Genomic DNA, 13059 nt, shown 5'->3' with positions numbered 1-13059 from the left:
TATCCATTTTTGGTGAAACTGTCAAACGTCTTGAGAGATTTATTTAGCTCAGCAGTGACACATCTCTTGGACCTTTGAAATTAAGAGATGCCTGACAAAAGCTTATGGAGTTGTCAGGTCACTGGACAGAGGTGTCTGGCAAAGTCAATATCTTTCCGCTTTCTGCTAACTAGTGACCGAAAGCAAAGACTATATGTGTTTGGCAGCTGATCTATTTGAAAGATCCTAGAGTATCACTGAAACAACTTGTGTCAACAAAAAGGTTACTTGCACTGTGAAAGAATGTCAGAAGACACTATGGCCATAAGGCACACTTCTCTGAGCATGACCCTGCAGTTCCAAGGAAGAAAAACTAAGGGGAAGCCCACATATCATGTCACCCAGACAGCTACTTTTGGAAGGTGGAGATGGCCCAGTTGTGAAGCTGGGTGGTTGAAAACCAGGACTTGGGGTGGTTCTATAATGTTGTGGATGAAGTGTCAGTGTATGCTTCCAGACCTGACTTTATGTTGACTATTAACAGATTTCCCTGTCAGCTGTAGGGATGGGTATTGATAAGATTTTATCGATATCGATGCCATTATCGATTCTGCTTAACGATCCGATTCCTTATCGATTCCCTTATCGATACCTAGTGAATTTTGTACTAAAAGTAGGCTTTACAGGTTTTCTATGCATTTCACTGAGTCTTAAAGTAAATAAATATGAAATTGGTCACTGTATCCTTGATCTCTGGACATAAATAAAAATAAACAAAACGGTGTTTCGCTTTGAAGTTATTAATTCAGACTGGATTCTATCGTTCTAACTTGACTCGTCAGAGAGCCGCGCAATGTTTGGAGCTGTGTGAACAGAACAGAGGACGATTCTCGTTTCTTTCTCGCAACAAGACAGGAGTCCCAGTTAGTAACTTTAATCCAAACAAAAGTGACTCACGATTGACATATTCAGGGATGAAAGTGGTGAAAAACAAAAAAAGCTGAAACCCAAAATGACCCCCCAACACCACCCGCACGAAAATGTTTCTAGAATCTCTGAAATGCAATCTGGGACTATTCCAGACGATAAACTGGAGTGAGTGCAGCATCCATTTAGGTGAGAAAAAAAAAACAACTTTCCTTATTCAAATTCATTCCACTAGTATTCTGCCCTTACTAGGATGCAGCAGTTTTCTGGCTTGGCAGATAGTTCTAGAGGAAATCACTGAAGAAATTAACACACTGAAAATATGGTTTGACCGAAACAAACTGTCATTAAACTTGAAGCATTGTTTCAATCTGCGAACCACTGCTTCGATTGGTTCAAGGTTCAAAGCAAAGCCGCGCTGCAGAAAAGTTGATTACGGACCCACTGCAGGGTCTGTAATCAATGTAGACAAATTATTATTTTCCTGACAAACACCCCCAAAACAACGGCCACTCTGAAGGACCGATAACAGAATCGTTAAGCACAAAGCTTATTGATGTCGGTGGATCGAATCATTTCTTAATGATACCCGAAAGGAACCGGTTCTCGATACCCATCCCTAGTCAGCTGTCACTCTTCCTTTCCACTATCATTAGAAATTTTGTAATGTGTTTGTTTTTAGCAACTATTTTCTTTGATATTTTCATCTTTGAAAGACCAGTACATTGTGCATTTAATTGTTTCATGACTTTGTTTAAAGTCTCCATCTAATACCTATCTCATTGCCGCTGCCTCCATCTTGGATGCTCCAGAGTATAATACTGCTCTCAGAGGCAGCAGCCACCATCTTGTCCTTGTCTCCATGCGGCCCACCCACCACCTTGGCATTCAGCGCAATGCGTTCAATGGTCCAGTCAAGGTAAGGAGAGGAAAACACCTGCTGCCACCCAGAAGATTCTTTTATCCTGTGGTAAGAAGACATCCAGAAGACATAAGCCCATTGGACACATCCATAATTTATTAGAGATATCATATTTATTCTCAAACTTTCAGCTGCAGTTATTCAAGGTCTATTCATGTAAAATTTAAATAATTTTTTTTCCATAAATGGTGCAAAACCTGATATTTATTCTGTTTCTCACCCAGAGGTAAATACCGGCACCAATGGGCCTCACGGTCTATATAGAACTTACTTCTCCCCTCAGAAAAGAAAAAAAGTTCTGTTTGCCCACTTGGTTACACAGAAAAATTTAAATGAATCAGAGTAATTAGAGTTTTCATGGCTTCACCCTTACTGATCAACTCCCTACTTGTGTTTCCCTCATACTGTATTTGGAAAGCTACAACTGCTTAATTTGTATGGCTTCCACTGAAAATCACATTTCTCTGCATCTGGCCAGTATTTCATTTGCAATAGGAGCTCATTACCTGTAGCAGATGACAAAGTGTGCATATGCCGCAACAATCCAGTTGTGGTGTCCCGCTACAATCAGCACCTTCCTTGGGTCAACCACAGGACCTGCACAAACACACACAACATGATACAATCAATGCTGTTTACAATGTACAGCACCACACCCATCCCAACTTCCTTCTCCACACACACATGCTTTCAGTTTGTTTGTGATGATTCTGTGATATTATCTTCAATAGAGAATAGGATGATGGGAAACTAACTTAGTTCAGCCTGTTATTGCACTAAAAGATATCAGGTCTCATTGGCATGAATGCTCACTCATAGAAATATACAGCTGGACAAGAACACAAAGTACATACACACAATTACATTATATCTTTCTATTGATATGTTCGCCAAGCAAGAGTCATTGCTACAGCTGCTGTCTTCTTTTATCTCCATTAGTTGTGTTTTAATTCTAACACACCTCATTTAAAGGATGGGAAATGATCAAAAAACAAAAAACAGATTCACTGGCTGACTGAGTTGTGTCAGATTACTCACTCAGTTTGTGACTGTCTTCTGTCCCAGGGGAGCCCATGAGAGAAGGGTGAGGTGGGGGACCAGTGCGGGTGAACCCTTCTGCTCCAATTGGACCTGGTCGCTCATCACAGGCGGAGCCACAGGCCGCTGAGGAGGAGCTCGACTTACGGGCAGGGATTGCTTACAAAGACAAAAATGCACTAACTGAACATGAAGTTGCTGAAAACTAGGACTCGCTGAACAAAACGTAAGCAATAATTTCTGTGTTGACATTTTCTAAAAGACCTTTCCTTTCTTGACCATTTTATGTAACATCAGCAGGGCATCCTGTTCATAAGTAAGTGCTTTACACTATGTTCAGTCTATTGTCCATATGATTAGATTCATGTCTTTACCTGGAGGTGGGAGGTAACCATGGAAGAGAACACTACCACATGATGAGCGGTCCAGTTCCTCACATAGCAGTAGGCGACGCACTGCACACATACACAGGAATAAGTCCTGTGAAAATCATGTGGCTACTTTTGACAACTTTAAAATATGATAATAAAGATAATTACACAAATATATCACAATTTGCATATGCTAAAATATATCTAATTGTTGATTCATGTACATGATATTAAAGTGGAGGTGACACAATATATATATAATGGTTTTTTTTGAGTATTTAAGACTAAAATTAAACAACAGTTTGAAATTAATGCTCTTGTGTGTGGTTACTAAAGAGAAATATTCAGATTTTGAACTGCACACCACTAAAAATCAGGAACTTCCGGGCGAGTCACGATATTGGAGAAGGAGGAGGAAGTGATCACAGCGGGAGAACCATTATGTTAAGAGCCCCATCTGTTTGGTTAGAGATCGGACATATTTCTGCGTGTAAGTGCTTTATTTCTGGAGTTACACCGGCTGCATGAGTTCGCCGCAAGCTTTTACATTTACAGGTGGAGTCTGCTGGTCTCAATTTCCTAAGGATCACATGCGCTGGAATGAGTGTTTTGTGGGGACTCTACTGTGGACCAGCGGCACTTTTTCCCCACACTCTGAATACTGCAGCTTAAACAATGCTGCAGCAAATTTTTATTTTTTTTACATGCTACTGACAGCCCTGTTTCCCCCGAGTGGTTTGGGTCGGTGCTGCATTTTTTTTAATTTTTGTTATACACATGTCAGAACTGTTAATTCCGTAGGCTCCTTTTGATTGGCAGGTAAAAAAACACTTACAACCCCTGGCAATAATTATGGAATCACCGGCCTCGGAGGATGTTCATTCAGTTGTTTAATTTTGTAAAAAAAAAGCAGATCACAGACATGACACAAAACTAAAGTCAGCCAGAAAGTTGCCATTTGAAATAAATGGCAACTTTCTGGCTTTAAGAAACACTATAAGAAATCAGGAAAAATAATTGTGGCAGTCAGTAACGGTTACTTTTTTACAACATGGGAAGGTTGTTAAAGGCAAACATACTGGTAGACCAAGCAAGACATCAAAGCGTCAAGACAGAAAACTTAAAGCAATATGTCTCAAAAATGGAAAATGTACAACAAAACAAATGAGGAATGAATGGGAGGAAACTGGAGTCAACGTCTGTGACCGAACTGTAAGAAACCGCCTAAAGGAAATGGGATTTACATAGAGAAAAGCTAAAGCATCATTAACACCTAAACAGAAAAAAAACAAGGTTACAATGGGCTAAGGAAAAGCAATCGTGGACTGTGGATGACTGGATGAAAGTCATATTCAGCGATGAATCTCGAATCTGCATTGGGCAAGGTGATGATGCTGAACTTTTGTTTGGTGCCGTTCCAATGAGATTTATAAAGATGACTGCCTGAAGAGAACATGTAAATTTCCACAGTCATTGATGATATGGGGCTGCATGTCAGGTAAAGGCACTGGGGAGATGGCTGTCATTACATCATCAATAAATGCACAAGTTTACGTTGATATTTTGGACACTTTTCTTATCCCATCAATTGAAAGGATGTTTGGGGATGATGAAATCATTTTTCAAGATATAATGCATCTTGCCATAGAGCAAAAACTGTGAAAACATTCCTTGCAAAAAGACACATAGGGTCAATGTCATGGCCTGCAAATAGTCTGGATCTTAATCCAATCGAAAATCTTTGGTGGAAGTTGAAGAAAATGGTCCATGACAAGGCTCCAACCTGCAAAGCTGATCTGGCAACAGCAATCAGAGAAAGTTGGAGCCAGATTGATGAAGAGTACTGTTTGTCACTCTTTAAGTCCATGCCTCAGAGACTGCAAGCTGTTATAAAAGCCAGAGGTGGTGCAACAAAATACTAGTGATGTGTTGGAGCATTCTTTTGTTTTTCATGATTCCATAATTTTTTCCTCAGAATTGAGTGATTCCATATTTTTTTCCCTCTGCTTGGTCTAAAAAGTAACCGTTACTGACTGCCACAACTTTTTTTTCCTGATTTCTTATAGTGTTTCTTAAAGCCAGAAAGTTGCCATTTGAAATGACTTTAGTTTTGTGTCATGTCTGTGATCTGCTATTTTTCTACAAAATTAAACAACTGAATGAACATCCTCCGAGGCCGGTGATTCCATAATTTTTGCCAGGGGTTGTATATTGATGAGCACACGTGCACGCTGTTGTGCAGCATCTCCACTCCACATGGAGGCAAAAATGACCATTTTCACATTATTTTATTTTTTGTGGATCATGGGATCATTTCATCACATGCAGCAGATCAGGTGCTGCGAGTCTATCAACTTGCAGCACAGTGGCCCGGGGTGGAGGAAGAGGAGGCTCCGTTCACAGCAAAGACTCAAACCATCACACAATAAACGGATTACACCTGTGTCGGCATTGTAACCTGGCACCAAACTGCTGGTGTCGGGGGGACTTTTCTTCAGCCAGGACAAAAATTATTTTCAGACGCCATTTTCCAAAAATAAGCCTTTATATGACACCTTAACATTTTCATCAGTTTGTGAAGGTGATCTCACTGAAACGGACAGGTAAGCCTTTATTATTTACTCCTTTTGTGAATGGTTTTAATATTTAATAATAACATGTTATGCTACTAATATACAGTACACCAACAGTATTCAAGAAAGAAACAAGATTTACTTTAAAAATAGCTGCTATTTTCAGTCCCTCAAAGGTGGAATGTGTCATTTTTCAGATTTGAAATGTATGTACCTGTTTCTAAGAAAAAAAAAAAACAATTAAAAAAAATCCACACTTTATCACTTTTATCTGATGTCAAGGATAGTAAAACAAACTTAAAAAAAAAATGTTATCAGTCGTTTATGACCACAGAGCTGGGAAAAAAACAGTTTATCATCTCTGCCTGCATGCCGAAATTGCCTGCATTATTTATTTTTTATAATCACCATTCTGTGTTCTGAACTCTGCCAATATAGTCACTGTTATCAGACTGAAGGTTTTCCTTCAAAGTTTCTTCTCTCTTATTGTGGTCTAAATAAGGCTCAAAACTATAAGGTTGTGTCCTCCACAGCTTTTTCAGAAAAACCTTCAGACTGCACTTAAAAAAAAAAAAAAAAAAAAAAAAAAAAAACAGCACCACACTAGGGAAAAAAAAAAAAAAAACAATCGAAAACAGCTCGACCTCTGCTGTGTTTACAATTGATTTGGGCTTGAATGAGCAGGTCCCGTTTTCGTGATGACATAGCAACAATTTGGCCACAGCTGAGAGTGAAATAGAGTGCAGGCTTCAGACAGCTGTTGTTTATCCTTCACCCGTGCACTTTTCGACTTTTATTGTTCACGATTTTTTTTATATATATCAGCATTTCCTCATTTTTAGTGATTTGTGCACATTTTTTGGTGCCACCAACACTAAGCTTTTACTGTTCTTAAATTCTAATTTTATTTTATTTTATAAAAATATGTACCTGAAGGTAGGCAATGCCACTTTTAGCTTGTTTCAATTTATAATGGAAAATCAACATCTACATTAAACAAAGACTTGCATCGGATTGCATAAAACCAAATCTAAATGTTACAGAATAAAAAGTATCACTTGTGAACCCTATCAGTTCCTGTGTATCATATATTTTTAAGGCATAGATGTACAACCGGATTGCAAATGCATGCCTCATGACTGACTGCATTATGTTTTAAGAGTTGGATCTAGCTGGTGTGTTATGCTGTGCGTTGCTGTGCATATTATTTACCAGCTGATCAAAAACTGCAGCGCAATATTTAAAAATGAAATTTTCCTATCAAAAGTACACAGACACTGCAGTGAAGAAAAACTGTGAAAGAGGAACTCAAACAATAGTGTCATATTGTATAGTAAGGAGAGTATTATGGTGTTGATGCTGTTCATGCAGCTGTATGTGAAATCAAACAGTTGCTACAACAGCAGTTGCAGTTGATTACTTTCAATATAGTTGCTCAAACTACAGATGAACAATTATGTCTTATCTAATATGCATGTATTCATCAGCATAAAATGTTTCTACTGTGACTTACTGGTTACAGGAACATACCTAAAGGAGTTATTCCATAAAATTCTGCTTCATGTCGTAGAATGCTGATGTTCACACCACTACCGGGAAAAAGAAATGATACACATATTCTGTCAGATTTTTTCCTGAGATAAGGATGTTCTCTGAATGTTGTCATCACTCTTTACCGCAAGTCCAGTTCTTTGGTTCGGAGGAAATTCAAAATTGGTGCAAACGCTGTAGGGTCTCTGTCAATAAATATCTGGAAACACAAGAAAATAGAAAATGCTGCAAATTCCTTTCTTGAAACACTGACAGATTGACTTCTGTGCTCTAAAACAGTGTAAAACACACCACTGTTATGAACCAAACCCTCTACTCGGGTTTAACGATTGCTTTGTTTGCGGAAAATTGTCTACTGAAAAATGTTTTTAATTGTTTTCAAGGCTCTTCATGGGCTGCCCCCTGACTATATTTCTGACCTTTTCCAACTCCACTCAGTCCCCAGGCCCCTCAGATCTTTAGGAAAAGATCATCTTCGGGCGCCGTGGTTATGTTTATGATCCATTTTATGTTTTTAGTAGTTTTACTATTTTATCAACATTTTGTACAGCACTTTGGTCACTGGAAGCTGTGTTTAAATGTGCTTTATAAATTAAATTTATTTACTTATGGGCCTGACTATAGCAACAAAATACACTACAAACCTACTTTGTTATCAATTGCATATTAGTAGCACAATGACAAGTGAAAAAATATGGCCACTTAGGTGTACTTTTCATAATTTAACAGTTTATGCCACACCTGCATTAGTCTTAGAAGGCATGTTGCTCAGGTCAGCTTATTAACTGTTGAGGTTGCACATGTAAAGTCCACACAGAAATGAGAGAGTGAAATAGCTGCACAAAGAAAAGAAGTGTTTGCTCAGCAAGAAAAATTGAAAATGCTCGAACACCAAAGGGATCTGGAAGCTATGCAAGCTGAATATGATGTGTATGCAGAGGAGGAAACAGAAATGAATGCTGAAATAGGAGAAAAGAAAGAAATAACTGCCTCCAAGTCAGCCCCAAGGAGAAAAGAAAGAAATAACTCTGCCTCCAAGTCAGCCCCGAACTCAGCATAACACAGCTCCATATGCTCAGATTCCCCAGGGCACATCAGACCCTCCTCATTCTGAAAAACAGTCAGAACAAAAATTGAACGAAGCGACACTAGTGCAAGCCTTCAAAGAATCTCTGATGATGACGAGACTTCCGGCACCTGAGCCATCTGTGTGTACTGGTGATCCTCTCAAATTCACTGAATGGCAGACCAGCTTTAAAGCCTTGATAGAGACTACTTGTACAAGCCCAGCACATCCAAGTTTTGAAGAGTTCCCAGACTTCTTGGCCGAGGAGGCACGCATCGCCTGCAACCTGGTCTCCTCACTTCAAGCTTTGAAAAAGACAGAAGAGAAAGCAGGCACAGAAGCGAAACGCATCAAAGCCAGAACTCTAGTGACAACAACAAAGGTTGCTCAAGGGAAAAGTCACCCAGCTAAGAATTCAGGTGAATCATTTGGCTCGACAGTTAGTCCATCTGCTGCTCAAACAAAGAAGCAAATAAAATGCATATGCTGTCAACAGAACCACTTCATTTACAAATGCGAAAAATTTTCTGCTCTGAGTCTTGAAGAGAAGAAAGGATTTGTCAAAACCAACATGTGCTTCGCTTGCTTGAGAGTTGGCCATGTTGCAAAAGACTGTCGGAAAAAGTTTACTTGCAATGTTTGTAGAAAGAGCCATTCAACTCCGCTTCATGATGAACCGGCTCAAGAGGAAAAGCCTGAAGCCAGCCAACAGAGAGACAGTTCCTCTACTGCTTTGTGTAGTATGAACATGACCAATGCTGACCGCATGCCAATGATAGTCCCGGTGTGGCTGTCTAGTGCTGTCAAGAATACCCCAGAGATCTTGGTGTATGCTCTGTTAGATACACAAAGTAGCAATACATTCGTTACTGAAGATGTGTGTGAAAAACTTGAGGCATACACTGAACCTGTCAAACTCAAGTTGTCAACAATGACTGACAGGTCAATAGTGAATTGTCACAGAGCCAGTGGGTTAAAGGTCAGAGGATACAGTTCAGAAGAATGCATTGAACTACCACCAGCTTACACTTGAGAAGATATCCTGTTGGAGAAGACCAGCATTCCAACTCAGGAAACAGCCAAAGGATGGACACACTTGCTTAGCATAGCTGACAAGATGCCAGACTTGCCAGACTGTCCTGCTGGACTGCTAATAGGCTACGACTGTCAGAGCTCTAAAACCGAAAGAAGTCGTATCCGGAGCCGAGCATGAGCCATATGCAGTGAAAACAGACCTCGGGTGGAGCATAGTTGGTGCCAAAACGCCTACTACTGGTGGAGGAACAAATGCTGGATTCTGCTATCGCATCTCTGTAAAAGAAATTCCACATATTACACCTGCATGTGTGATTAAGGCTCTTGAGAGAGATTTTCAGGGTACAAATCCTACAGATGGAGCAATCTCTCAAGAAGATATTCAGTTCTTACAAATTCTGAATGAGGGAATTCATCATAATGAGAATGGTCATCTGGAGATGCCTCTGCCTTTTAGAGAGCACCCACAGCTGCCTAACAACAAACATCTTGCCACAATTAGGCTGAAACATCTAAAAGGGAAGATAGATAAAAATCCCAAATACAAGGAGGACTATGTTCAGTTCATAGTCAATGTTTTCAAGGATGGTAATGCAGAGGAAGTGCGTGCAATAAAAATCCCAAATACAAGGAGGACTATGTTCAGTTCATAGTCAATGTTTTCAAGGATGGTAATGCAGAGGAAGTGCGTGTAACACCAAAGGACGGGAACACCTGCTACATCCCACACCATGGGGTGTATCACCCGCGAAAGCCAGAGAAGAGAAGAGTTGTCTTTGACTGTTCTGCCAAATACGAAGGCACCTCATTGAATGATCACCTCCTCACAGGACATGATTTAACCAATGCCTTGCTGTGGAGTGCTGTGTTGGTTCCGACAGTATCCAATTGTAATCAACTGCGACGTTGAGAAAATGTTCCACCGCTTTCATGTTACTCCAGAAGATCGGGATTTCATGAGGTTGCTGTGGTGGGAGAATGGGAACACAACGAGTGAACCCAAAGAATACCGCATGAGGGCGCACATATTTGGCGCAGAATCATCATCAGGATGCGCGAATTACGGCATGAAATACCTTGCCACCAAATATAAGAGTGAGTACCCCATGGCAGCAAGCTTCATCCGCAGAAACGTTTATGTGGATGATGGACTTGTCAGTCTAGATACAGTTGAAAAGGCCAAGCAACTTGTCCATGAAGCAAGAAAAGTCTGTCAGAAGGGACAACTGCGACTGCACAAGTTTGTTTGCAATAACAGAGCTGTCTTGGAGACCATTCCAGAGAGTGAGCGTGCTGTAGAAGTCAAGGACGTGGACTTAAACTACACAGAGCTACCAGCTCAGAGAGTGCTAGGAGTGAAGTGGAACATAGAAATGGATGTCTTCTCATTCAATGTGGTCCAACAAGAAAGAACAGCCACTCGACAAGGCATCTTATCCACAGTCGCCAGCATATATGATCCGTTAGGATTTCTGGCCCCCTACATCTTGACTGGGAAAAGAATCTTGCCACAAATGTGCAAGCGAGGTGTAGGCTGGGATGAGCCTGTCCCGCCAGAACTAAGGCCAAAGTGGGAGACACGGCTCAATGACCTGTACAATCTTCAAAACATTCAAATACCAAGGTGCTTTGTTCCCAATGATCTTGGCACAATCCAGAAGATTGAACTGCATCACTTTTCTGATGCCAGTAATGATGGCTATGGGCGGTGCTCGTATATCAGGATCGTAGCTGAAGAACAAGTGCACTGCACTTTAGTTATGGCCAAGGCTAGGGTAGCACCCATGAAGATTGTCAGTATCCCACGTCTGGAGCTCAACGCTGCCACAATCTCTGCAGCTGTAAGCAAGATTCTCAGAGAAGAGCTGGACCTGAGGATAGATGAACAGATGAAGAGTACTTTTGGACTTTTTTTTTTTTTGCCTTCTTGCTCTCGGTCGGGACGGTCGCATTTTTCTCTCCTTCTCCCTCCCCAACTTTCCTGTTACTGTAGCGTGTTTTGTCTGTGAGGCTGCCAGCCCTGCTCCTCTGGAAAACGGCAAAATGGATCTGATCAAGTGGTCTCTGAACGCAATGGATACTATTTTTTCCACAAGACAGTCGGGAGCGGAGGACCCGACCTGTCCTGCCGGGACACATGTGGCGGGTTACGTGATGGACAGCTGGCGGAGGTGGCAAGTCATGTGCCTGTACACGTTGTCTGTGGAGGACATTGATGATGTTTACTTATTTGGAGCTGTGGTGACCGGGTTTCTGCTGTGTGGGGCAGCTACAGCACTGGTTTACCGGAAAATTAAGAAGGTGAAGGCGGCATTAATTGGCCCGTCCAAGCTGCCCCACATGATTGATTCGATTGGAAGGGCAGTGTCAGCTCAGTCGGCGGGTGTCAACCGCACGTTGGAATCCATCTCGGGGAGAATGGCTGCACTGGAAAACCGCTTTAATCGTCAGTAAGACCACATCTCCTGTATTCAGATGTATTTGGGAGCCACTCTGAAGTTTCAGACTGTGGAATCTGCCAGGCGTCTGTTAATCTGGATATCTATTTGGTTTCCAAACACCAGCTGTCCTTCAAGGCCGCTGGGATAAAATCCTCCCCCCGAGGAACACTCCTGATAGCCTCGCTCCTCGTCTCCCCCGCCTCTTCGTCTTCCCCTCCCTCCCTCCCTTCCCCGTCCTGAGATGTTGATTGTGTGGACTGATTCAGGACTGGGATCCCCCCAAGGATGGACAGATAAGGCCTGTCGATGGCGCCTCACGTGTGGCCTTCCGGGCTGTCTGGACACTGGACACATCCAAGTCTCGGCTGTCATCTGTCGTTTGTTGTGATTTGTTTTTCTGTGCTATGGGTTTTTTTTTGCTCTCCAGTGGTGCTGCGTGAGTTCAACACAGCAGCAATGGAGGTTTTTCTTTTCCCAATTCTTTCCTTGTGTGTGCTTTTATACGTGTTCATGTACCGGACCACCTTATGTGTGTTGTTGTTTGTTAAGTGTGTCATGAGGCCAGTCAAGGTTTGCTCAGCCCTGCTCGTGACCTAGGGCAGGGATATACATCTGGAGCTGGGTCCCCGGGCGCCAAAAAAGGCGACCTCTGCTCCTAACTGGCAATTAGGATGGGTAAAAATGCAGTAAACACATTTCATTGTGCAGGGAACATGTTCCTATGTGCATATGACAATAAACTCCTTTTGAATCCTTGAATCCTTGAAGTGGTACAGGGGTACATCAAGAAATATGCCATACTTTGGGAAAATTGATTAATAACGTCACCTGACTACGTCAGCAGTTAGGTCATCACTTGGTCACGTGCACTTGATGGAGAAATGTGAGTTTCGTTTAATAGTCAGTCAGTGTGTGCAAGCGGTATATGCAAAGACAAAAGAGTGAAATATGAAGAAATGGACTTCTAGCAACTCCTAATCTTCTGGTTGGAGGTGCACACGGTATGGACATTTGGGTGAAATATTCTTGTATTTGTATGTGTGTAAATTCTGTTTTTTGAGAGCACTGATATTTTATGCAGTGAGTGTCAGTTAAGCAATTCATAGATAGGAATATGACAGTTTCACTGATGTGTATTTGTCACCGTGTATTTATT

General features: G+C 41.4%; 1 protein-coding gene across 1 annotated transcript in view; it reads right to left on the bottom strand.

The window, feature by feature from the left end:
* The window catches only part of kctd3 (potassium channel tetramerization domain containing 3), an 82032-nt gene that overhangs the window by 41608 nt on the left and 27365 nt on the right, over positions 1-13059 (bottom strand). Inside the window, exons 4-9 of the mRNA XM_034188027.1 lie at positions 7487-7560; positions 7341-7399; positions 3241-3321; positions 2867-3025; positions 2335-2425; positions 1681-1871 (exon numbers count right to left, since the gene is read on the bottom strand). Of these exons, the coding sequence (XP_034043918.1) occupies positions 1681-1871; positions 2335-2425; positions 2867-3025; positions 3241-3321; positions 7341-7399; positions 7487-7560 (655 nt within the window). The remainder of the gene's footprint in view (positions 1-1680; positions 1872-2334; positions 2426-2866; positions 3026-3240; positions 3322-7340; positions 7400-7486; positions 7561-13059) is intronic.

Source organism: Thalassophryne amazonica, chromosome 2, assembly GCF_902500255.1.
Source record: "Thalassophryne amazonica chromosome 2, fThaAma1.1, whole genome shotgun sequence".
NCBI lineage: Eukaryota > Metazoa > Chordata > Actinopteri > Batrachoidiformes > Batrachoididae > Thalassophryne > Thalassophryne amazonica.
The sequence above is the reverse complement of the archived record's forward strand: the minus strand, read 5'-3'. Positions and strand labels throughout refer to the sequence as shown.